At 35.9% G+C, this 26,291-nt stretch overlaps 1 protein-coding gene across 1 annotated transcript; it reads right to left on the reverse strand.

Annotated features, from left to right (window-relative positions):
• Positions 1-3,304: 3,304 nt before the first annotated feature.
• LOC129948925 (uncharacterized) lies at positions 3,305-4,780 on the reverse strand. The gene is made up of 2 exons (XM_056060110.1): positions 3,733-4,780; positions 3,305-3,579 (listed from the first exon to the last, which is right to left on the reverse strand). The coding sequence occupies exons 1-2, from the start codon at positions 4,778-4,780 to the stop codon at positions 3,305-3,307; spliced, it is 1,323 nt and encodes a 440-aa protein (XP_055916085.1).
• Positions 4,781-26,291: the final 21,511 nt, after the last annotated feature.

Below are 26,291 nucleotides of genomic sequence, written 5' to 3' on the forward strand. Positions count from 1 at the left end.
AAATAGATTTTGCGAGTCAATTGATAGAAATTTGGCAAATCAATAACAAGTGGAAATTTAGTAGCATCTCTAGCTGCATCATCCGCCATTTCATTGCCTTTGATACCAGAATGCCCTGGTACCCATGCTAGTACTATGTTTTCCGTCATTGTGCATCTTAATTGTTCCAGAGTAGGGCATCGGTTTGTCTCATTTTTTAGGCCTTTTAATATCCCAAGGTTATCTGTCATAATAATACTTCGTCCCAAATAAGTTTTTGCAATTGAAATAGCTCTTTGAATTGCTGCTAGTTCAGCAATGTAGCTGCCTGCTTCACTAGGTAGCAGTCCTCGCCAGACCGAAGAGGTTTGAGAACGCTGTTCCCATTTGACTACGGCAAAAGATGAGTTGTCATCCTTGTGAGAACCATCTGTATAAAAGATGTGATCAGGGTTGACCTTTTCGATCATCTCTTGGTGAAGAGCTTGGAACATATCATTCGTCGTATTTTTCTTTTTAAATGCTGCTAATTTTGTATCTATTGGAAGCAGATTTCGTTTCCATGGGGGCGGACTATATTGTATTGAACCTGGTTCCAACAAGGAATTTGGTTGGACTTTTATTAAGCTAAATACTTTTACTAGTGCAGATATTGAGTTTTTCCGTTTATTTTTTTCTGAATTAGTAATTGCATTGGCAATATTATACAAGGGATGCTTTGTATCGGCAAGGGCCTTGCTTGCTAAGGTAATAGCTCTTCTTTTGCCAAAGTTATGAAAAGAGTGATACCCAGTTTCCAGTCTAAGAGCCTCGATCCTTGTTGATTTTAGTGCTCCTGAGGCTGAACGAAAGCAATTGTTTATCGCGTTGTCGATGTCCTTGCAGTTTTTGATTGTTGTCCACATGTAGGTTGTAAGTCCATGTTGTAAAGTACCTTCAACGAGTGTTTTTGCTATTTTTAAGGCTATTTCAAGATGAGGTCCTTTTTTCTTTGAGCAAATCATTTTTAGGAGGTTACATCGTTTTTTTAATTGAAGGATTACGTTTTTTACCTGAAGATTCCATTTTAAATTAGAACTGAATGTAATACCCAAAATTTTTAATTCTTTTGAAGCCGAGACTACAGTATCGCGAATATTTAATGGCAATGGATTACAGTTTCTTTTTCTGCATAGGTGCAATAAATCTACTTTTGAAGGAGGGATTATGGCGCCTTTTCTTTCGGACCATGTGTGGATAGCCCTATCTGCATTTTCTAAAATAGATTTAACCTGCATCGGGTTGCCGGATGCTACTACATAAATATTATCAGCATAAACTCCAACAAAGTCAAGTTGAGGTTCAAGCTGCGTGAGTTTAGTTAAAAGCGAATCAACATAGGTGTTGTAAATAGCTACCGAGAGAGGAGATCCTTGAGGTGTTCCATTTTCCAGTTTAAAAAGTGTGGATTTATAACCATCAACATTAACTCGGAAGGTTCTTGAAGTCATAAAGGATGCGATAAGTTTGACTATCCGAAAGGGGACTCCCCATTGTGACATTTGTGTAAGGACGGGAATCATGGTGACGCGATCAAAAGCTTTTTGTAGGTCCGATGACATAACTAGACTATGTTTGGTTTTAGAAAGATTTTCTGCGAGTTTGTGCTCGAGCAAGTGAACAAGTGTATGAACTCCTCTGTTCTGTCTAAAAGCGTGTTGTCCTGAATGTGCCTTTTTTTCTGCAAACCAACATATCCGTCTCGCGATAATTTTTTCAAAAATTTTGGAGAGGATGGGAAGCAGTGCGATTGGTCGGTACTCATCGAAGCTGTGGCGATTTTGGGAGTTTTTAGGAATTGGCTTGAACTGAGCCCTTTTCCAGTCGTGTGGAAAAACACCAGTCGTTAAAATGTTGTTGTATAACAAGCATAGCCTGTCTTTTAGTATATCAGAGCACTTTTCAACCATTTTATAGGTAATTTTGTCTTCACCTGGAGTCTTACCTTTCGCAGTTCTAAGAGTCATATCAAGTTCACTAAGAATTTCGCATTGATTTTCGTTTCTTTCAAGATTGTTTACATCGAAATTATTTTTTTCTTCGATAATAGATGCAGGATAAGTTGAGTTATCACTGTATTTTTTCCATTTCGTTCCAAATTTGTTAGCAATTGTTTCAGAATCTTTTAGCAATCTATTGTTATCTGAGATCATGTATGGAAATTCGATCTGTGATCTATAGCAATTAAGGGATCTTATCCTGTTCCACAGTGTTCGACTATCTAATGATGGGTTCATTGTGTTGACGAAGTTTTCCCAAGAAGATCGTTTTGACTGAAGTGATTCTCGTTTTAATTTTGCACAACTTCTTCTGTACGCAATACAGTTTTCAGTTGTTGGAAACCTTCGAGCTTTTTTCCAGGCCTTGTCCTTATCCTTTACTAATTTGGCTATATCTGGTGTAAACCATACTGGATTAGTTTTTGATGAATGTCTCTTTGTTTGTGGGATCGATTTAGCTGCAGCAGTTCTAATTATTTTTTTGATTCTCGACGCCTCTTGGTTGGTGTTTTGGGTTGGAGGATTTGTTATTGTCAATGTTTTAGTGCTCTCTTCAAATAAGGTCCAGTTAGCTAGTTCTTCTTTGAAACGTGCTGTGAATTTGCTAGTTAATTTTTGCTCATGAGAACGAATTACAATTGGACTATGGTCCCTGCTTTCTTGAGGAAGGACCTCCCAATGAAAAAGAGGTGCCAAATCTTGGGTTGCCATTGGAACGTCAGTTGCGGAAAAAGTATTTCTCGTACTGAAGAAAGTGGGAGAACCGTCATTCATAATTATGAGGTTATGGTCGTTGGCAAAGTTTTCAAACAAAGTACCATCGCTGTTTGTGACATCTGAGCCCCATAAAGAGTTGTGGGCATTTATATCTCCCAGTACAAAATGATGACATCCATCATTAATTCTAGGAATTGAATCTAAAATATTTGAATTTATTTGTATATCATGTTCTTTGTAAATGTTTGTAATTTTAATGGGTGTTCTATCTGGAATTTCAATGGTATGATGAAGCAAAGCTGATGAGGACGTAATGTGCGACTTTACTGGAATATTTTCTCTAACGAGAAAACCTATACCTGCCTTACTATAATGATAATCTTTATTGAAATGATAGGATTTGTAGTTTTTCATATTAAATAAATGTAAATTTTTTGAAATAATGTGAGTTTCTTGCAGTGCTATAATGTCTGGCTTATATTTAGCGATAAGTCGCTCAAGAGTGTGTTTGTTGTTGCAATAGCCTTGTATGTTCCATTGGAGGATGCGTAAATTCATAGTGAATTTTGTCATTGTGATGGATTATGGTTTGTGGATGTAATTAATGTATTTGGAGTGTTTATGGTTTCGTGATCTAAGAGAGTTCTGTCATATGATTTATTTAAGAGAGTTTGTTTTGATGCAGGAGAGGTTACAGATGACTGAGATGGTATCTCAGAGCCACCAGCTTCCATTTCAGCATCATTTTCGGAGTCCGAAATTGGTGAAAGAGACAGATTAATTCTGTCGTTTGACGTTTCGTTGTCATTGCTTAGTACGATTGAAGTTAATGATGATGCAGTTTCTTTGTTTTGTGTTAAATTATATTTTGTAATTAGTTTTGTATTTTTATTTTGTGTAGTAGATGAATAGTTATAGTTATTTTCAGTAGTTTGTTTTGGAATATTGATAATTTTTTCTTGTTCTTTTGTAATATTTAGAGGTTGTTTTTGTGAACGTAATAGTTCATTAGTAGGAGGAGATGCAGTGGTATTTTTCAATTTGTTGTTAAGTGCATGTTGTTGTTTAGTTTTTTCTATGCGTGTTTTTATTATGTCTGCCATTGTGGAGCTGCCAAAATTACGATTCTTTGGAGCGGGGAGCTGATGTATTGAAGGGTTGTCATTGAATATCTGCCAAGCATCCCGTACGGTACACCGGCGATCAATTTTGATTTTGTTGACGGATTTATATCGGAGAAAGGAAGGGCAGGCGGGATCACTTGGAGTGTGGCCTTCTGTGTTGCAATTGAGACAAAAAACACGTGTGCAACTATCGTGCGGTGGTGGAAGACAGCAGTTTTTGCACAATGGAGCACCTGTGCACCTATTCTTGGTGTGTCCAAGTTTTTGGCAAGATATGCATCTCATGGGGTTGGGTATATATTCGTCTACTTTGCAATTAACCCATCCAATTTTCACTTCGTTGGGTCGCCGAATCAAGTCGAAAGTCAAGATAGCTGCACCGGTTGCCACCAATGAATCGTCTTGCTTTCTCATCATTTTCTTGACATCAATTACCTTGAATTTTTTCAATTCAGACAATAACTCTTCTTCGCTGATATCTACAATATGTTTGGAGTATATTCTTCCTTGAATAGAGTTCAGGCTAAGGTGGTTTGTGACTTTTACTGGAATAGAATCCACGAGTTTGGCTTTTAGGAATTTATTGGCAGTCTCAACATTAAGCACTTTAAGGAGAAGATCTCCAGATCTCATGGCTTTAACCTCCAAGATATCTTTAGAGATAAATTCAAGACCTCTATTGATTTGGATGGGGTTATACGATGAAAGAGAACGAATATTTTCACCTGTTTTTTCCAGACCTGTCACAACTATAAATCTTGGGATGTTATTGTCATTATTTATGACTGGGGGTTCGGGAAAGTCGTCGCTTGGGCGCTTTCGCTTGGGTTTTTTGTTGGAGTTTTGATTCTGGTCAAGGATTACCTCAGGAGGTAGCCCTTTAAACCAGTTTTTTCTAGGGGGATCTGTACCCCCGTCCATGGTTTTGTCGCAGTTGTTTAGTTGTTTTGTTATGTGTTTGTCTCTTTTTTTTTAAGTATAAATGTCACACTTACCCCGTAAAGAGAGGTAGGCACGTATTAACGTCAAATGAAAGTCTTTAAGTTGACACAGTTGACTTAGATTAATTCTTTAAGCAGTACGTGTATACACGGCGTTTGCCGCACAGAACTGTGATGATGTGATGATATTTCTTCCACCATTAACGTTTTTCACAGCTCTCTAGAAATCGGTTGAACAACGTGCACTATTGATGGCCTCTATATTTCTTCTCTCAAAAGCTGCCTTTTTTATGTAACACATTTGTTTGAATATCCTATTTGCATGTGAGTACAACGCCCTGAATTCTTGCCAGTTGTGTTTTGGAAAAAGCTTTACAAATCTAAAGGATTTCTTCCTAGATTTAAGGCATGATCAGTTTCTTGAAGATATGTACGAATATTGACACAGAACTTAATGATGCAACTGGCCATGAGTTATCAAAACAATTGTTAGAAATTGGTGATGGCAAAATAGCAATCGACAGTACCAACGGATTGATCACTTTACCGAACAATTTTTGTACAATAGCGAAATTTATAAATGAGTTGATTGAAGGTGTTTTTCCGAATATTCTTCAGAACTACAGAAATCATGATTGGTTGAGAGAACGCACCATTTTAGCACAGAAAAACTTTCATATCAATGCCATTAATTTTCAAATTCAAGTGAAACTGACAGGTGTAGTCACGACCTATAAATCAATTGACAGTATTATGAATCAAGATGAGGAGGCAATGAATTTTGAAATTCAATTGGAACCGGCTGGTCCACCACTGCATTGCTTGAATCTGAAAATCGGTTCTTTCATTATATTATTGCGAAATATTAGTCCACGAAATAATGGCACCAGATTGGCAGTAAAAAAGTCATTGCCAAATTTGAGCGAAGCTATACAATCTTAACTGGTAAATCAAAGGGAGAAGTGTGTTTGATACCGCGTATCCCTATGATTCCAACTGACCTTCCATTTGAATTCAAAAGATTACAATATCCTGTGCGTTTATCATTTGCGATGTTCATAAATAAGGCCCAAGGGCAAACACTTCACGTTTGTTGTGTCAATTTGCAAGAATCATGAGTTTCACATTGCCAACTTTATGTTGCTTATTTCAGAGTCGGTACACTTAACTGTCTATTTATTCATGCTCAAAATGGTAAAACTAAAAATATTGTTTATCTAACTGTGCTATAATCGCTGCCCGTAAAGATCAACGATGAGCATCTTGCGCCAATTCTTGCACGTATCCCTCGTGGCCCTAGCCAACGGAGTCCGGAACAGAATTGTCTCCAGCTTCTGGACATTTATTTTCAGTTTTGAGTCTTCGCAATATCGCTGAATCTTGTCGAAATCACTCTGCAAGAGAATTCTAATAACGCCAACCTTTCGGGCCGTTCTGTACGCAATTAGATCGTCGGCGTACGCAATTGCCTTTGAAAGACTACCTATCAGATCGCTGGTGTAAATGCTGAAGAAAATCGGCTAATTTACCGCTCCCTGTTGAAGACCATTTTTAATTAAGGATGTTACATTGCCACTTTTGAAAACAAACTTTCTACCGTGAAGCATATCATACAATATACAACAATGGCTTACTTATTCCAAGCCTGCTCAGTTTTAGGTAAAGACCCTCTAACCATACTCCAAATCAACCAGAACAGCACCTGTGCATTGTTGTTTTGATTTATTCGATTGGATATCAGAAACGAGTTTAGACGCAGCATGAATTGTGTCATGACCCGCCTTGAACCCGAACTGTTTATCCCGAATTATTTTGTTGTCCCACTTAGTCAGATCTTTTCGAAAACGTTGCTGATGCTCGGAAGTAGACTTATCGACCGAAGATTTGACGGGTTGGAGTTGTCCTTTCCCTTTTTCGGGAGAGGATGAACCACAGGGATCTTCCAATGCACTGGATTATATACATTATTCAGTGCATTGTTGAAGAGTGTGGTGTAAATGTCAATTGCTTCCGTCAGTAAATGTCTTATAGTACAACGTTGAATATACCATCGACGCCTGCTGACTTTTTGTTTTTTATTGAATTGAAGATGAGCTGAAGCTCAACCTTCGTCACTAACAACGGACTTGGTCCCGTTTGCTGGCCCTATGGCATTTGCCAAGGAATCGTCATTGAACCGCATGAAACCGCGGTCCTCAGATCGCCATTGTGTGATATCATTTCGAAGGTAAAAGTGATTAAGTAGGGCTCTGTTTTCCAGGTCATGGTTGGGGCGAAAGCTAACATTCACCTTGTAGACTTGCTGGAAAGCAGCTCCCACCGCCTCCACTTTTTCCTTCAGATCTTCAACTATAAAAAAAGTCATCGTTAAAGATGGCTTCTTCTGGATCTATTTGCGCTGTCCTCAGTACGTCTGTGTTCTCTTCAGTTCTTTAGAGTTTCAGATACGGAAGGTCATAATCGTTCTTTTTCCTGAATATCTTATTTTAGGGAACATACTTGGGTCACTGGAATTATTTGACCGGATCTTGCAGTCCCAGAACTTGGTAATTGATAACCTGTTGTTCTCCTTAATCAATAGATTGACATTTTTTACTGTCGACTTCAGTGTCCTAACTTCCAAGTCATGTGGGTCTGGAAGTTGTCTGTAGAAGTTTTTGAGTCTCGTCAGTAAGCCACTCTTGTGCCTACGTAGTGCGTCAATAGTCGGGTTTCTGTAAGCGTCAATTTGGTCCCGTTCTTTGTACTTTGGTATTGTACGTTCAATCGTTCGTTTTATTGTTTCGTCCATCTGTTGTAAATGTTGGTCAATTTCTGTATTTGTCAGGTTTCTATTGTTTGGTGGGGCTATGTCACTCGAACGAAGTTCCCTCGCTAAGGCGTTGTTGAAAACAGGCCAACGCATCTTACTGTAATTGTAACAGTGCCTTGCAACGTATTCCTCCAACTCCACGTGTTCGTTTCGAATCTGCATTACAGCAGCCAGTCCGCAGTTATCACTGTCGTACTCGACTGTCTATAAGCAGTTTTGAGGATGATTACCCACTTTGTCTGTAACTGTCAGTCTTGAGTCGTACAGCAAAAGATCCAGATGATAAGATGGCTTTTCAGTAGCCAGCAGGTCGACGCCATATTCAACGCTGTAAAGATTCACCAAATTAAAAAGGTGGTTACCTCTGGGATTACTATGTTGATTTCCCCAGTCTTCATGTTTTGCGTTCAAATCACCGGGAAAGATGAAATAGTTTTTTTCCAAGCTCAGTTAAAGTTCTCTAAAAAGGATTTGTAGTTCTGAATCAAAGTAAGTAACCTGCGGAGCTCCAGCCGCATACAGTCTAACGCACAAAGAAGAAAGTTATGCTCGTCAAAACATGTTCTTTACATTGGTTATAGCCGTTCAAGCTGAATTTTTGGTCAAGAAGACTTTTTCTGGGATATCTCAAATACTGTTGATATTTTTTATATATTGCTTTGGTTGAAAGGACTTCTATTTTTATGTTCATGTTTCAGATCCACAAAAAATATATTTATTTTTAAAATAATTTATTTTAGCTCAAATGTAAATATTTATTATACAAAGTTCGGGTCACCCTCTATTTTTATGAATATCATTCAAGAGGTACTGTTTTGTGGAATCTTTGAATTCAAATAAAAACATTAACCAACGTGTCTTATATAACTTATACTAACACCTAAATTCAAAGTTCCATTTTATTGATGAAAACAGATGCAAAAATAGAAAAAAATATAAATAAAGAAAAACGACAAACAACAATGTTTCAAAAAGGACTCATAGAAAAATCAGATAAAAATTTCATTTCAATTTCACATTACTGACACACTACACTGAGTACGTCCGTCTCGTATAATATCTTCAATTTATAGAAAGGGTTTGCTTTGCGTTTGATGGTAAGGTATGTGTTGTTCCGTCCGCAAACTTTTTATTTTTATCCTTTTTCTTTGAAACCCTGCAGGATTGTTCCCTGGGTACAATGTCAAAACTATATGTAGGTACATAAGCGAAACCACTGACCGAAAGAGTGACCGAAAAATTATCGACACATTGACATCGGACACACGTTCAACTGATTGTTATCCTTCTGCGGAAAATGGATATCACAATGAAGGATTCTGGGTTTTAGATATACCCTCGAGCTTCAACCCTCTCCCTGACTCTTTAAAGATATTGTACTCCTGCTAACTCATGACACCAGAAAAGTCCTGGCATACCTTATCTTCTTATTAGGTTTTTTTGTGTTCAAAAGGTATTCTTCAGATGTTTCCTCTTTTTGCGATAGAATTGAAAGGGTTTTTTACTCTTCTATATCACTCCCTCACAATCAAAGTGTGGAATTAATCCAATCAATTGCGGTCAATACACTTTTTGCTTTTGTAAAATTTTGTAGATATTTTCTTTCTTCTCTTCTCTGATGGCTTGATGTGATGCTGTGTATCTGAAAAGTGAATATTTATTTCAATATGGTTGCTTGATTTTATTTCGCAAAGTACAATAAGATTTTGATTTGCATTATTTGCTTATGATTTCAAAAGAAAGTGTCCATCAGAAACATGTGTCTTGGGGTATGCGATCGCACTTTAAGGGCGGCAATACGCACAGAATTCAGTAAGCCATGGTTTGATATTTAGAAATATATTGAAAGCAATTTGATTTGATGGGGCAATGTTGGATGATGACTTGAGGCGATGCGATGTCTCGAAATGGTTATATCAAAATCAACTTTTGTGGCTTATTTGAAATCAAAAATTATATTTGGTCAGAATGTTAAATAAAATGTTATTTCATATATAGACAACAAAAACCGCAAGTGTTAGAAATTGGTCAATAAATGCGAAAAGATTTGATTTTCGCTTTGAATTGATTTAACCACAAACTTAATATTATGTCAATAAGGACATTTTGGTATTTAAATTAATCTATTAACTATAGGAGCATGATGATGGGCATAGAGCTTATAGCCAGATGTTTCGAAATATAAAAATCTAAATGCGCCTTAACTATACAAAAGTAAGTACTTGTTTTTTTTTCTTCCTCGTTTTATTATTTTAAGGACATTTTTATGCATGCAAATGACTTAGCCACATGGACATAAGGTTTGAAGTCCAATTTTTTTGGTATTTTAAGTTGAAATTAAATATTTATGATTTTCTTTAGAGTCAATTCTCTAAACTGAGACACGAGGATTTTTATGACAATTTTAGTTGATAAAAGGTCAAATGGAGTTTTGAAGGGTTTCTTAGCATTTATTTAATAAAACAGATGAATGTGTGCATCAGTGTCCTTGATATGACTTTTTCATTGTCCTAGGCAACCTGGGAGTAGTTATGCCTTTACAGAAGCGAAACAAGGTGAAATAAAGCCAAATTATTTTGAGAAATAAGAACAACTTATTTTATGGTGATTATAATACCGGGTTATCCCTTTTGCGGTTTCAAATAATAAAATATTTGTTTATTTTTTATTATAAAGTTTGAACGTTGACATTATGTGTCACTAACATCATTAAAATGACTACCACACGAATAGTTGCATGCATCGATTCTTTGAGGTAATTTTTGACCAATTTTTGGAGGTATCTTAGCCATAACTTGGCGAATGTTGGGTTTTAAGAGTTCAAGAGTTTAAGGTTAGGTATCTGCATAAGCAAGGTCTTTAGCGCAGCTTCACATAAAAGTCCCTTTGTGTCAAATCGCATAATCTTGGTAGCCACTAGATATCGCCACGACAACGAGAAATTACCCTGTCATTAAATGGATCTTGCAATAAAAGCCATATTCGCTCGAGTTGTGTAGCGTTAAATTACTAGAGGATTCTCAGAATACTGTTATTCAAGCACCCATTCGACGTATGCTTAATAAACACAAGTCTACCGTACAGCAGCCTAATTTTAGCGTTTTTTTGAAAAAAAAAAATTACTAGGAAAAATATAAAAACCGAGCCACAGACGCAAGACTAGCTTCTCACTGGGACTCTTAAAAGGAATCCCTAAGAATTTATAAGACGGCAATATTTAAATCTAAGTGATCTTCTTGTCGATTCTTCTGTTGCACGATAGAAAAAACTTCTGAAGCCCCTAGGTTACGGAAAATTCTTTTAACTCATCCAGCGATGCCAAATACAGACAAGTCAATCCTAAAGATCTACGACCTATAAGTCTACCATCATTCCTTCTTAAGACCTTGGAAAGTTTAATTGATATCCATTTAAGGGCAAGTATTTATACAAGACTTCTGTCTTCGTCTCAACACGTCTACTGAAAAGGTAAATCGGTGGAAACAGCGTTTCACACCTTGGTACGCACCGTCGAATAATCTCTCCATCATAATTCACTATGGTTGCTTTCTTGACATCGAAGGTGCCTTTAACAACGTGGACACATTTGCAATCACGTCTGTACTAACATCTCTTAATATAGAGAGTTCGCTTTGGGACTTAATTCATTTAATGCTTACTAACAGAATAATTAATTCAAAACTGGGCAACTCTTCTGGTAGACGATTAGTTAGTAGACGGACACCGCAAGGTGGTGTTTTATCCCCTCTCGTCAGGAACCTAGTGGTGAATGAAATCCTATCTAGTCTGGATCTGAAGGGTCCCAGAGTAATCGCCTATGCGGACGACGCTGCTATAGCAATTTCAGGAAAGCATCTCAACAAATTAAAAGAACTGTTACATAATGCTTTAAGCAGACTAATACTTTTGGCTGATCGGTGTGGACTGGTTGTTAACCCACACAAAACCGATTAAGTCTTATTTTCGAGGAGATACAAAATTCCATTTGTCAATTCTCTGACGATGCTAAATACCGGGTTTTTGATTTAAATTAAAAACTATATTGGAAACGCAATGCACCGAAAAGAGTCAAAAGAGCTACTGTAGCCCTCTTTTCTTGTAAAAAAGCTATTGATAATAAATGGCGCGTACAACCCAGAATCATGCATTGGCTATACACATCGGTAATCAGACCAATGTTAATGCACGCTGTGGGAAACTGCTTAAAGGAAAGCTATAGACCGCGACAAATTAAATAAAGTCCAACGTTCAGCTTGCCTATGTATAAGCTGATCGCTTCGCACGACCCCATCTGCGGCACTGGACACCTTCCCCTAACTAACCCCTAACCTCTTGACATATTTAGCAAACAAATAGCTCCAAGCTCTGCTATTCGCCTCAAAGCTTCGTCGCTGTGCACTAACAACAACATTGGAAAGTCCGTAATTCTTAGGTATTTAGAATCAATTCGAAAGCCTACACCATCCCCCAACTGCAATTCGACAGAAATTTCCAGACTTCTATGCCTCCCAGATCTTTCTGGGAATAAAGGTCATTCCTGATAGACGAGTCAACCTAATTTTATACAGATGGGTCAAAAACAAAAGAAGAGGTTGGTGTAGGTGTGTATTCTGAACGACTGAAATTAAGTTTCTCATTCCGCCTTCCCAATCGTTGTACCGTGTTCCAAGCGGAACTTTTGGCGATAAAAGAACTGATATTAACATCTGATATCCGTATTTTCTCAAATAGTCAGTCCGCTATAAAATCTCTGGACTCTGTCTCTAGAAACTCTATAACAATCCATAACTGCCGATCGTCTCTAATGGAGATGGCACAGCAATTTCCTGGGTGCTGGGCCATAGAGACATTCCACGTAATTTGAATTCAGATGAACTCGCCATTAACGGTACAATGCAGCTCATTCTACCACGTTTGGCACTTACTGGCATACCAATCGCTACTTGTAAACTGTTGCTAGTGAGGAGGGCAGGGACCAGGTGGAACAACATCACCACGTGTCAGGTCACAAAAAACATCTGGCCAACACTAGATTAAAAAAGTTCAAGGTGCTTGCTATCTCTAAGCAGATCGCATATAAGCTTAATAATAGGTGTCATAACCGGACACTGTCTAATAGGAAAGCACGCCACGAGACTAGGGGTATTCTCAAATGCCTTTGGAAGAAGCTTTATGAACTAGAAAGAGGTTCTTCACCTTCTCTATACATGCTCTGCTCTAGCTCAAAAACGAAAGAATTACCTAGGAGAACTCTTCTATAACGATCTAAATCATATCAGCATAATCAGCTTCTCATGTTTCGTAATGGACTCAAACTGATTCCATTAAGCTTAGGAGGAAGCCTCATGTGGATTCAAGTGGAATAACAACGCGCCATTAAGCAGGCCTAAGTTTGTCCGTTTTCATTATAGACAGCTACTTTAGCCTAACCTTATCTTATAACTTAGGGCAGAAGAGATGTAACGACTTTCTTGAAAAGTGGCAAGGTATTGGAAGCACACTAAAACAAATAATTTTGTTAAAGATATGTGCCAAAACATTAAAATACTAGAAAAGTTTGAAGCTTTCAATGTGCCAATTGATTTAAGAATCTCCAAATTTGTTTTAGGCTCAAGCGCAAAGCTTTGACTTTGTGAAGAAGAAAACTATACGTAATAAACGGCTTAAGCTCTTTTTGACTTTTTTGGAACAACAATACAAGAAGCATCAAAAATCTATCTACAGAAGATATTAACGAATGTTTTATACCTACAACTTTGGAGGATTACGTTAGACAAAAATCATTTTTTTAAACCAGAGACTTGAATCTGAGAAAATATTTTCTTGTCCTATATAAATAAGTATTCCAGTCATGGAATGATCAGTTTTTGAGGTCATTAACACTCTTTTTACTTTAACTGATTAAAGAAGTGAATCGGATATAAATATCATCAAGGCAAGTTCTAGAACTTGGCAAGGTTATCTCTTTGATAAATGATACAAGTCCTTTTGTTAAGATTAGGTAGTGGAAATATAGGAAGAGCTGTATTTTACTTCACAGCGAAAAATTGTATTCTCATTTCATCTTAAGTTGTAAGGTATTTTAATGGATATTTTGAATACAAATATTTAAATCCAATGTTTCCATTTTAACTAAATCTCCTCCTTTTACATTTTTTCAATAAATTTCAAAATATTTTTAACATATTGCTTCTCATGACACTTTGACATTGACATTTGTAAAAAAAGGTTAAATTTTAATTTTCTATAATTCTCATGTTAATTTTTGCGACATAGGTAAGGTTTTAAAATAGTAAAAGTAAATCTTGATTGACGTTACCAAAATTAAGCGGTTTTAGTGCGGATGACACCAGAATGTGACCTTTCTCTGCAAAACAAAGACTATCAACTATAAGTGTTTTATATATTATCCCCGCCAGCAAGAAAAATATAACACTTAGGTTAAATGTTGAGATTTTAAAAGAAAGATTAATGAAGAAGTCGGAGAGTTAAAGGGAGTTTCACTATCGTGTTTTTCTTATACTCCTTAATGCCAAAAGGTAGAATCCATAAGAAGAACTTTTCGTGTGTGGAAGTAATTACTTGAAATATGTTACAAGAAACCACATCATACCACGCCTCTTCAACTTAAAACGCCAGGAAGCCAACAACTATAGTTACATATAGACTCGTAGGTAAGGTAGTGTGATGAGATTCGGGAAAGCAACAAAAAAGATGATAAATGACTTTTCCTAGCTTGATGGCATGTGTGTTTGAGACTATAGGAGAGAAACATTATTGCGAAAAAACCTTTAATAGATGAAAAACACACTATACTCAACTTAGCTCAACTTGTATCTTATAGTGTATCTATGACAGCATCACGTGACGTACCTTATTGTGTAAATAGTTTGCTTATATCCTGATGGTGATGAAATAGCAAAAAAAAATACCCTCTATTATAACGAAATCACCTTTTACTCGTAAATACGTGTAAACTTTGGGGTGTGTCATACGGGTTCGGGTATTCCGGGTAAACTTTAGAACATTAGCAACATTTGATAAGGACCGTCTGATGCATGTAGTCTGATAGAAGAAACTACATGTCATGTTTTTGCGTTATCATCATAGTATCTTTAAAAGTTGAACAAGTCCTTTTGAAATGTGACTTTATTATAATTTTAAGTTTTGTATGAATTTTATTTCTAAAAACTGTAGACGTTTTAATGAGAAAGGAAATAGTTTCAGTTAATATTTCCAATTAAATTGTGTTTATAGTTTTCTTAAAACTTACACAAATAATTACAACAATTTGGTAGATATCAGGTGTAAGTTTTTAAGCAAACCATTGTTAAGTTATTGGTGTGGGTAATATTTCAGCTTCTTTTTTCATATGGATTGGTAATACAAATAGTGATTTCTTCGTACATCAAAAATTATTTAGACATTGACAGTTGTTTCCCGCTCGAAATATTGACAAAAATTCAGGTTCAAAACTATGATGGCAAAATTGTGTTATATTTTTAAAGGGCGGGTTGGATTTTACTTTCAAGGCTATAATACATGGACAAGGTTCATTTTATTCTATTTTTAAAAAGAAATTTGTGTCCACCCCACGGACAAAAACAATGACAATTAAGACTTTCCCTGGTTTGATTAGGAGTTTCAGTTCACATTTGCAGTAAAAAAAGTTAAATACGTAGATTAAAAACTTTTATAAAGATTGATTTGTATTAGGTTTGATTTAAAAAAAAAAAATGATGAAAAAGGAGCTGTTCATTTGTTTCATCTGATGTGTAAAAACATTTTCTCTATTAACCTTTGATTCACTTGAAAAGTTTATCAAGAACTTAAAGAAAGGCCTTTTCGAAGGTTGCAATTCAGCATCTTTTTAGGGCAGGACACTTACATACAAAGTGAATCACAATTTTCCTGGTGTCTGCAATGTATTTTGTGAGAAGTTAGATTTTCAATTTTTATTTTCGTATTAACAGCTACATTTGGTAAGCTACCGCACAGTTTACATACAGAGATTTTATATTTCTCTATGATATCTTTCTGCTGAACAAGTAAAGGAATTTGTGTATAGAATTTACTCGTAGAAAATAATAATTTAAGTAATAATTTTGAAGAAATATATAAACAAAACCTTCAACGTAAATTGAAACTTTTATTTAGAAGTATGTTAGTAAAAAAAAGGTTTGTATAAATGATAATTGATATATATCTTAATATATAAAAATCCAGTGTCATATGTATGTTCCAAGTGAACTCTTCACCAAGTCAACTGAGTTCGGTGGAAGTTGGCATTTTATGTGTAATTTGGTTTAACTTATCATATAGGATAGTTTATATTTCGAGTAATGGTCTAAATTGTTTACATGCATATATGTTGCAAATGAAAAATACTTTATATAAAATCTACTGTTCTAATTGTATATGATCATTATGTTTTCTGAAATATATTTAGACTTTGAAATAAAACTCAGCTGATCCCAAAGTTACCATCGGTGAGATGGACAAAATATGTATGTAAGCATTGCCAAGCGTTAAAATTTCGCAATGAAACACCTGGCATGTGTTGTGCATCCGGAAAAGTTGTATTGCCATTACTTCCTACTCCACCTGAAAACTTGAAATCACTACTTTCTAGCATTTCAAATGATTCAAAATTATTTTTGCGTAAGACACAAAAGTTTAATTCTTGCTCTTAAATGACATCATATGGAGCAAATAAAATTTGCGATCTCTCATCTGATGGTCGTAATTTTGAAAATTTAATATACCAGGCCAAGTGTACAATAGAATTGGATCATTGATGCCAATGCCAAATGAAAGTCCAAAATTACTCCAAATCTACTTCATGGGCAGTTGTGAAGAACGTGTGACAACTCGATGCCAGTATAATTTTATTGAACAAGCAGAAGAGAGAGCAATTTTAGTATTGTTGGAAATATTTTTAGATAATCATAATCATCTATTTCAACTGTGCAAAAGAGTATCACCACAATTGAAAAATGACACTTATCAAATTGTCATCAAAGCTGACAAAGAACCATCAGGAGAGAACTCTGGCAGATTCAATGCGCCAACCGTAGATAAAGTTGCTATTATTATGGTCGGTGATCCAGTTGACAACAGATCTATTAAAATTACACACCGAGATAATGCAGTGAGTAGAATTTCAGATATACACCGTTTGTACGAAGCACTCCAATACCCATTGGTATTCTGGTAAGGACAAGATGAATATCACATCAATATCAAACAGTGTGATCCAACCAATGGTAATGAATTAAGTAAAAAAGTTAGTTCAATGAATTACTACGCGCATCGATTAATGATTAGACATAATCAGGACAATTATATTCTCCGATATCGTCAGTTGTATCATCAATACGTTGTAGATATGTTTGCTAAGATTAAAAGCGAACGTTTGCAATTTATTCGGTTTAACCAAGCTAAATTACGATCAGAGGAATACATCCACTTACGAGATGCTGTTGTTGGAAACATCGATTGAAACTTAAACACCAATGAAATCGGAAGTGCAGTTATTTTACCTTCAAGCTACATCGGTAGTCCACGAAACATGCAAGAATACATTCAGGACGCGATGACTTATTTCCGTCATTACGGGTGTCCAGATTTGTTTATAACATTTAGGTGCAATCCAAATTGGCAGGAAATACAAACTTTATTATTACCAGGTCAACAGTCGATATATCGTCACGACATTACTGCACGAGTGTTTAATCAAAAATTAAAATCCTTAATTAATTGTATTGTAAAATATTCAGTCTTTGGCAAAACGTGTTGTTGGTTGTATTCAATTGAGTGGCAAAAGCAAGGCTTATCTCATGGTCACATTTTTATTTGGCTTGATGTTAAAATTCGTCCAGAAGAAATTGATCAAATTATTTCAGCCGAAATTCAAGTCACAAGCCGTGTGGTGATTTTAATATGACATCGCCATGCATGGAAAATGGCAAATGTAAAAAAAAATGAATTAGAAATTGACAATCAATGGGTGGTACCTTACTCACCACTGCTTTCAAAAACATATAAAGCTCATATTAATGTTGAGCTTTGTAGTTAAATTAAATGCATTAAGAACATTTGCAATTACGTCAATAAGGGCAGTGATTTAGCCATGTTTGGAGTACAAAACATAAATGAAAATGACGAATAACACGATACCAAATGGGCAGATACATTAGCAGCAACGAAGCTATCTGGCAACTATTAGATATTGGAAACGGTGAAGTGGAATTTAATCAAGATCTTCGGTTAAAAATTAGATCACCTATTATTCTATCACCTAAACTATGCAACGGTACACGTTTGGTAATCAAAAAAATCACCTCAAATTTTCTCGAAGCAACTATTTTGGCAGGAAAGTTTAAAGGAAAAATCGTTCTGTTACCACGCATTCCAATAATACCGTCAGATTCTCCAATACCATTCAAAAGACTGCAATTTCCTTTCCGTTTAGCTTTCGCGATGACTATAAACAAATCACAAGGACAAACAATGTCTATTTGCGGCTTAGACTTAGATAATCCATGTTTCTCTCATGGGCTATTATAAGTGGCCTGTTCACGTGTAGGGAGAACATCGAGTTTATTTGTGTTAACAAAAGACAGGCTGACCAAAAATATTGTTCATCGATTGGCACTTCAGTAAACTTTAACTGTGATTTTATTTAATTTATGTTTATCATAGTATTTATTAATAAAATAAAAAAAAGATGTTATATAAATTAAATTAGTGTTCAATTTTGTCTATTAAGTCCTTCCTTAATTACTCAGCACAGCAACGCGTGGTCGAGTCTGCTAGTATTTTAATATATTAGTAATTTGTTAGTAAGAATTCTGATTTTAATTTTCATTTATTGTCGTTGCCAAGGCAGGACTTCCTATTAAAAAAGGATACAAAATATTTATAGCAATGCTAACTTTTAACAGGATTCTGAAAGTCAGTTTTTGATCTAAACAAATACCAAGATATTTCACACTAGAATCCCATTTAACATTTACACCATTACCGGTTAGTTGATTGCTTTGTTGGTAACAAGATTTTCATTTCCTACTGAAAAAGATGGCTTGTAATTTGTCCGCATTCAGTTTTAGTTTCCATTGAGTGTAGTAATTAGTTATTAATTCCATCGCATTTTTTCAAATTTGTCTTAATGTTAAGACTAAATTCAAGCGATGAAAAAATTCCTGTACCATCCGCAAATATATCTATCTGACAACCTTGTAATCTAAGAATATCAGAAGTATAAATATTGTACAGTAAAGGACCTAGTACTGATCCTTGCGCGACACCATAGTTGACTTGGTAACATTTAGACTAACAGTTTTTGACGAAAACACTAAAGTAACGACTGGACAAAAAACTTTTGATAATTTTAACATGATACGAAGAAAACCTGAAATATGTCATGCTGTGCACAACTCCATCGTGGCAATCTGAGTCAAATGCCTTTTCTTTATCAAGTAGAATAAGCCCAGTCGATTTGCTAAGGGATAGAATTTTCCTAATATGTTCACAGACTATAAATAATTGAGAAGTACTGTGATGCGTTCTGAATCCAAATTGTTCATTGGGAAATATCTTAAGCTCATCAACGATGCGAATTATTTTACATTTCAATTTTTTTTTCGAAAACTTTGCTTATACAACTAAGCAAACTTATTGGTCGATAGCTTGTTGGGAGTTTTGACGATTTTCTCAGGTTTAGATTAGAAATCGTTACTTCCTTTGTATATTTCCACTTTAATGGAAATGTGGCGTTTTGAGACAAGCGTTTATCAAAAACGTAAGAAATTCTATCCCTGCTTTTGGTAGTTTCTTAAGATATAAATTGTGAATAATTCCCAACTTTGATGCGCATGTTCGCCAATCGGCTAGTGTGCTGTACGTATTGCAGTGACCCTGGCTATATCATGCCTTGGTCTTCGTAAAAGTTCGATAGAGCGGTTTTTGTTATACGTAGACCATATATTCATGTAATGCAATCAGTTAGACAGTTCTGAAAACAAATAAGATTGACGCAGAGGTGGATGTTTAGGCTATCCAGACTTTGTTGTTTCTATTTTGGTTTCAATTCGATTTGAGTATTTTGAATGCTTCTCTGATTGCTAGTAATTCCGCTTAAAATATATTGGCGGAATGAGGCCGCAAAATGAATTAGAGACATTTAAGGACTTTCGCAACAATACCATCCTCCACATTGGTTGACTTTGAAATCATTACTGAGGTTTAAGGCAGAGTGCCATAGTCGATGTTAATCAGATCATTAGTGTTGAAATACCCGCAGGGTTTGGAAAACCAACAATTTCGCTAAGCCTTAGCACATTTACTTGCTTACTTAAGGTGGCGCTTCAGCCCTGTGTGAACTAGGGCCTAGCACTGGTGTTGTTTTCTGCGTTTACAGCGGAGCCTGGGTAGACCAAGTCCTTGACTACCTCAAAGTTACGTCTGTCGATGGTGACGTTTTGACCAAGTCATCGGTGTTGTTTGTCCTTTCTTGACGACAGCATGTACTTTGTTTTGTCTTCATTAACCGTTAAACCCATTTTTGCCGCCCCTGCCTCAATACTCACAAAAGCCCCATTGACATGTGCATCACGCTGAGTTCTTCCGATTATGTCAATGTCATCAGCATATGCCAGTAATTGGACAGACTTTTGAAAGATAGTGCCTCTAGTGTTGACGTGTGAGCTCTGCACTATTCTTTCAAGCACGATGTTAAAAAAATTACATGACAGCGCATCACCTTGTCTAAAACCTTTATTGACATCGAAAGGTTCTGTTAAGTTGTTTCCAATCTTTATGGAGCAGCGTGAATTCTCCATAATCATCCTGCACAAACGGATGAGTTTGGCAGGGATGCCAAAACTAGACATGGCTCTATACAGCTCGTCCCTGTAGATGCTGCTATATGCGGCCTTGAAATCGATGAAAAGATGGTGGGTGTCGATTTGGTGTTCTTGGGGTTTTTTCAATGTCTGCCGAAATGTCAATACATGATCGACTGTGGACTTTCCTGGTCTAAGACTACACTGATAAGGACCTATCAGGTTGTTGACGATGGGCTTTAGACGTTCGCATATTATGCATTTTCCATTCATTGGGCATGCTTTCTTCCATATCTTACAGATAAGTTGGTGCATGCTCCTATAACCAACTTATCTCCAGCTGTTTTAAAGAGCTCGGCATTCAAGCCATCAATCAATTCGACGTCGCCGTTATACAGTCTGCAGAAGTGATCCTTCCATATCCTCAGCTTTGAATGTGGTTCCACTATGATGTTTCCACTTTCGTCTTCGGTTCAAGGTTTATGCACCTGTGAATTTCGTTTCACCTGTTCATAAAACTTTCGAACTTCATTCCTGCTTTTAAACCTCTCAAAGCCTTAGCACACTACAGATATTAAATATCATCTTCTATCAAAGGCCCACTTTTATAAAAAATGTTTTTATTTAGGCGTAAAATACATGGCAAGCCCTCTTATCCCGTTCTTCTATGTTTGCTTTCCAGATTAGTTTGGAATCAAGAATATGAATGACTCCCAGATATTTCGTATTGGATGATAAAGACAGGATTTGACCGTCACGTGCACGTCAGAGTAGAGTCAAAGCAGGTATATAAAGAAAACTTTGTACTTGATTATCATATAGTCCTGTTTAATAATTCTGAAGAACAACGTCTTTTCACGTGATTGAATGAAAAGCATACTCTTACCCCAAATGCAACAATACCAATCTTACAAAAGTCTATGATCAATCAATGAAAAGCAAAATAAACTTTCGAAAATATCTCTTTGACTTTCTTGCTTGTTCCTTCCGAACAAATATCCTTAAAACACATATGTATATTTGTATATGAACATTATAATCTCAACAACATTCCACAAACGAGAACACAAGCTTAATGTCTGTAGGTTAGGTACCTCTGTATAGCGGTTTCATCATGCATTTGTCTGGTGAAGCAATTGCTCGCTTTCCTATCTCATTCCCTATAAGACACAAACGACTAGGTTAGGTCTGGTACAAAGTACGAAAACATGCCAGAAAGGGTTTTAGACCAGAAAATTAACTTTTTGGTTTGGCAGAACGAACATTCGCGGCTGTTCACCTCACTTACGGTCGGTGGCGGTTGCTTGTTTCATTTCTCCTTTCAAACGACACAATGCAACGTTCACTATCAATTTGTTGGTACCTTCGTACGAAATGGTGTTAGTGGTTTCACATAGAATCCCAACCCCCTCCTCACAAACATCTCTACCCTCGTCCCAATGATATGGTATAGAACCAACCAAACCATACCTATCTACCAAGAGACAAAAGTGAACAAGGATGTTAAACCCGAATACGGTACATAAGGACGCGGTAATTAATTTGAACTTCCTACAACAAGTAGATCCAACAAAAAGAAAAAAAAAAACAAACTCAAGCAAAAATTAATCAAGGATAACAGAGTATTTTCAATTAATGTCCTTGACCGTTTGAGGGCAGCTGTGTTGAGTTTTTATAGAGACATGCAGGTTTTGGAAATAAAAAAAAAAAAAAATGCCATCAGATACCACAGAATGTTGGCTGCTTTTTGATCTTAATGAAAATTATATCCTTTCACTAATGGTGACCACACATAATGGTTTTTTTTGCGCACGTCATATAAGGTAAGTATGAGCTGGAGCACCTTTTTATGTCATTATCCTTTCTGACAAGGACAAGGAGAGGTTTTTGCAATAGATGAATTAATTAAATGAGGATCAGAAGGTTTTAGGAGGATATCATGAGATTAATATCAGAGGTACCAGTTAAATGAAGTTAAAGCACCAAAGCTCAGAGTATAATAAGGTCCTTAAAGTTAGTAAATATTCTTTCCATTCATTTCAAATTTCAAAATATTTCTCGTTTATTATCCTTTTGAGATTTATTTTTAGAGAGCATCTCACATCCTCTCTTTGTATGCCCCTCAGGACCTTTTACCAAGCACCTTTAAGTATGCAAATAACAGCAAGTAAACAGAGAGCCATAAAATCCAGTTTCCTGTTATACTCTCGTTCATTATAATGACTGCAAAATGTCCTTGGAGTGTTATGGAGAGCGCGTGATGCAATAATGCACTTGTCCTCATTATGCATTTTCCGATAAGAAAAAAGACACCCTTTCCCACCCACCAAATTGACTTTATATACACATACTTAGTTAGGTACCTATACTTCGTTTTGTTGGTGTTCAATAACACAAGGCACACTATGGCCCATAAGTCACGTTAATGGGAGTCCATTATGCTGAACATTAACGGCATAATGTGCTTTTCGATAAATTTTACCTGTTAAAATCATTTGCACTGGGCATTAACTTACATTCATGCAACACACAACATCGCATGTAATCTATCTATTTCTCTCCCTTTTGCATCTCTTTCTCGCTCTTCCCGCTGGCATATCGTCATCATGAAATGTTTGTGAAAAATGTCCTCGATAACAGAAGTTGAAAATATGTGTTTTTCGTACTCCCCTGCGCAACTACTGCCACTTTTCTTCTCTATAAAATGTAGGTTTGTGAATTGCAATTAAGAGATTCCTGTCCAGGAATTTCCAGGACACAATTAAATCCTCTTTTGCTCTGGAGATAAGATTTTTACGTTTGAATATACAAATATACGAGTAATTCAGTCCAGAGTCCAATATTCTTTTGGAGCATATCATCAGGAGTTCAAACACTCAACATCACGACATTATAATAGCCGGGTCCTTTTGATAATCCCTTATGGACGTTCATTATGTGGCGCCAACTCTGGTGCGTTGCGTTGGTTTTGTTGGTTGGTTATGCTTGCGGATGGTTGGAGATGACGATGACACAAGAAGGGCAAATATTCTCATTTAGAATGGTCAGGGTGTAGAAAAGGCCTTTTATTTTCTATGTGGTTTGCATTATAATAGGTAAATATTATGTAAGTAAATATCAAGGAGTACATTTTATTAGGTTTAAGTTTAACACGCAGTTTTCGACCTTAAATAATTAAGGTTGATAATGATTTTGAACAGTTAATGCGTAATTTTGCGAAAGAATTAATTTACTTTGTTAGGAATCTTTTCCTGGAAATACGGAATTTGTTTCCTCAAACATTTTTCTTTAAAAAAATCATACCTTATTTTAATAGTCTTAGTCTTTGACCTAATTAACTCTTAACAAGCTTTTCTTGAGGTGCTTCCTACATAAAAATTTGAATAGAGAACAAAAATGTAAAAGAATAAAACGAAAGGTGCCACTTTGTTTATGAAATATAACGCCAAGCCAAAAGAAGCTGCATGGTAAATTCACTAACCCAATGCACATAATTACTCTTAACTATGAAAACGCTGGATTATCCCAATGATTCAAGATGTCAACTCATCTCATAATGGAGGCTAACTGTTTTGCGTAAAATTTTAGATTATTTAGGGTAAAGTAGGATCTTCTACAAACAAGCAGTAAATTTGTCAAATCGTGAAATGCACTTAAATATAAATGACAAATTTGCAGTCTCCAAAAACTTAGTCGTTTCGAGTGCTATGTTTGAGCGTAAAGATATTCACAAGATCACCTGGATATTTCCTAATGGAGGTACTCTTAAGCAAAGAGACCACAATAGCTTTCAGCCACAGCAAAAGTCTGTCTTGACACGATACACGATTCTTTTAAGGCTGTTATTTTAGAACTTTCTACGGATTTTGAAGTGCTACTAAATTCATTTAATACTGCAGTTTGCAAATTAAATGCATCTTCTGCATGGTTGATAGTTCCACTTCGACCGATGGTTTACCTAGGCCCAACATTCCGTCTATCTTATCTTCTGCAAGTGAAGTTATTCTCGTGCAATCAGGTTCTGGTGTTGATAACGCAGAAAGTGAACCTGATAAACAAAAGAAAAAGTCTAAAAAAAGAAGCCGAGAAAACTCTGTGCTTGCTAGAAATTCTACCCCTCCCTCAAAACGAACTAATGTTAACATCACCCCAATACTTTCAGATCCAACTGGGACTCCTCATATAACTCCTAGCGACTACGTTACTGTAACAATAATAAACAATTTCATCCCTATCAAAAGCTGTATTAAAACCAAAAATAATTTGTATATCTCGTCTAGACCCACTAACAACGCCAGAAGATATAACTTCTCACTTAGTTTCTACCAAGAGCATACCTTGTAGCTCATCCATTAGGTTTACTAAGATCAATAAACCACATAGCTTTGTTTTTTTCGTTTAAATAAATAACAAATCCCACGTTCTTTGATTGAATTTGCAATATAAATATATGGCCGCAGAGGCTTTCGTCAAAGAATTTGCACAAAGTCAAAAACGAGGTGTTTCTTTAAAAACCAAGCCAAAAAAATTCAACAGACTTGCCCTCGTCTACCAAAACGTAAGGGGACTTCGTAGTAAGACTGCTGACATTTTCCTCAACTCCCAATCATTTTCACATGACGTATTCGTTTTAGCAAAAAATTTTCTTATTTCAAGCTTTTCCGACAAAGAACTTTTCAGCCGATAGTTCGAAGTTTACAGAAATGCATATTTTCCATTTGAATTACCAATTAAACTGGTATGTGTAAAGATAATGGTAGAGACCAAGACTATTTACAAATTAAACTCAATATTCCTCCAAAAAATTTAGAGTCTATTTTTAGCGAACGCTCCCTAGCATTAGGCTTTGTTATCAGTTTGTTCTGCGCTGACACCAATATTCTACTTCTAGGTGATTTTAATTTACCACACATTGACTTCATTCCATCCGAAGACGAATCCTGCCTGGAAGCCTATCTCTCTTCTTCACAATTGGAACTATCTTTTCTCGTTAAAATCCTTCTTACTGACTTGCAGCAAACAAGCTGTATTAAAAACTCAAAAAATCGAATTCTCGATTTAGTATTTTCTTCTGACGCTATTAGAACTCTTGTTCTAGAATCTAGATCAGGAATTACTAATATTGGACATTTTTCTTGACTTAAGTTTCACCTTATTGAACACCGTAATTCCTTTGATTGCTTATATAATTTTGACTTCAGAAGAGCTAATTTCCAGTTGTTGTCTGAAGATTTAACCATTTCTGGAATCGCTGATACTTTCCTTAATAATTGTTTAGAAAAAAATCTACCTTTTAAGAAATTAAGAAATACTAACTTTAACCACCCTTGGTATACGAAAGAATTGCGTTTACTGCGTAACAAAATAAATGAGGCATTGAAAACTTATCTCAAAACTCTGTCTCCAAACAACTTCTTAGTCAATGTTGAATTCTTTAATGAATTTAAGTCTCTTTCTAATTTTTTATACACTTGTTATGTTACTGATATGGACACTTTTTTGAAAGAGAATCCTAAACAATTTTGGAAACTTGTAAACTTAAAGAAAAAATCAGATGGCTTTCCAGTTAACTTCACTTACAAGAATCTTTCGTTAGATAAAACTGTTGATATCTGTAACGCTTTGCAACAAATTGCCGTGAGTCATTTGTTAATAGCCCTCAAGAAGTTGATGAAGTATATTTTCATAATCTTCACTAATTTTTGCAAACTAGCTGTAGTCACATCCCTGTGCTACAGAGTACGGTACTTGATCTTTTATCTGCGTTGAATGATGACTACTCAGCCGGTCAGGATGGTATCCCCCCAAAAGTACTAAAAAAGTGTAGTAATGCT

The sequence above is a fragment of the Eupeodes corollae genome, chromosome 1, assembly GCF_945859685.1.
Source record: "Eupeodes corollae chromosome 1, idEupCoro1.1, whole genome shotgun sequence".
Lineage (NCBI taxonomy): Eukaryota > Metazoa > Arthropoda > Insecta > Diptera > Syrphidae > Eupeodes > Eupeodes corollae.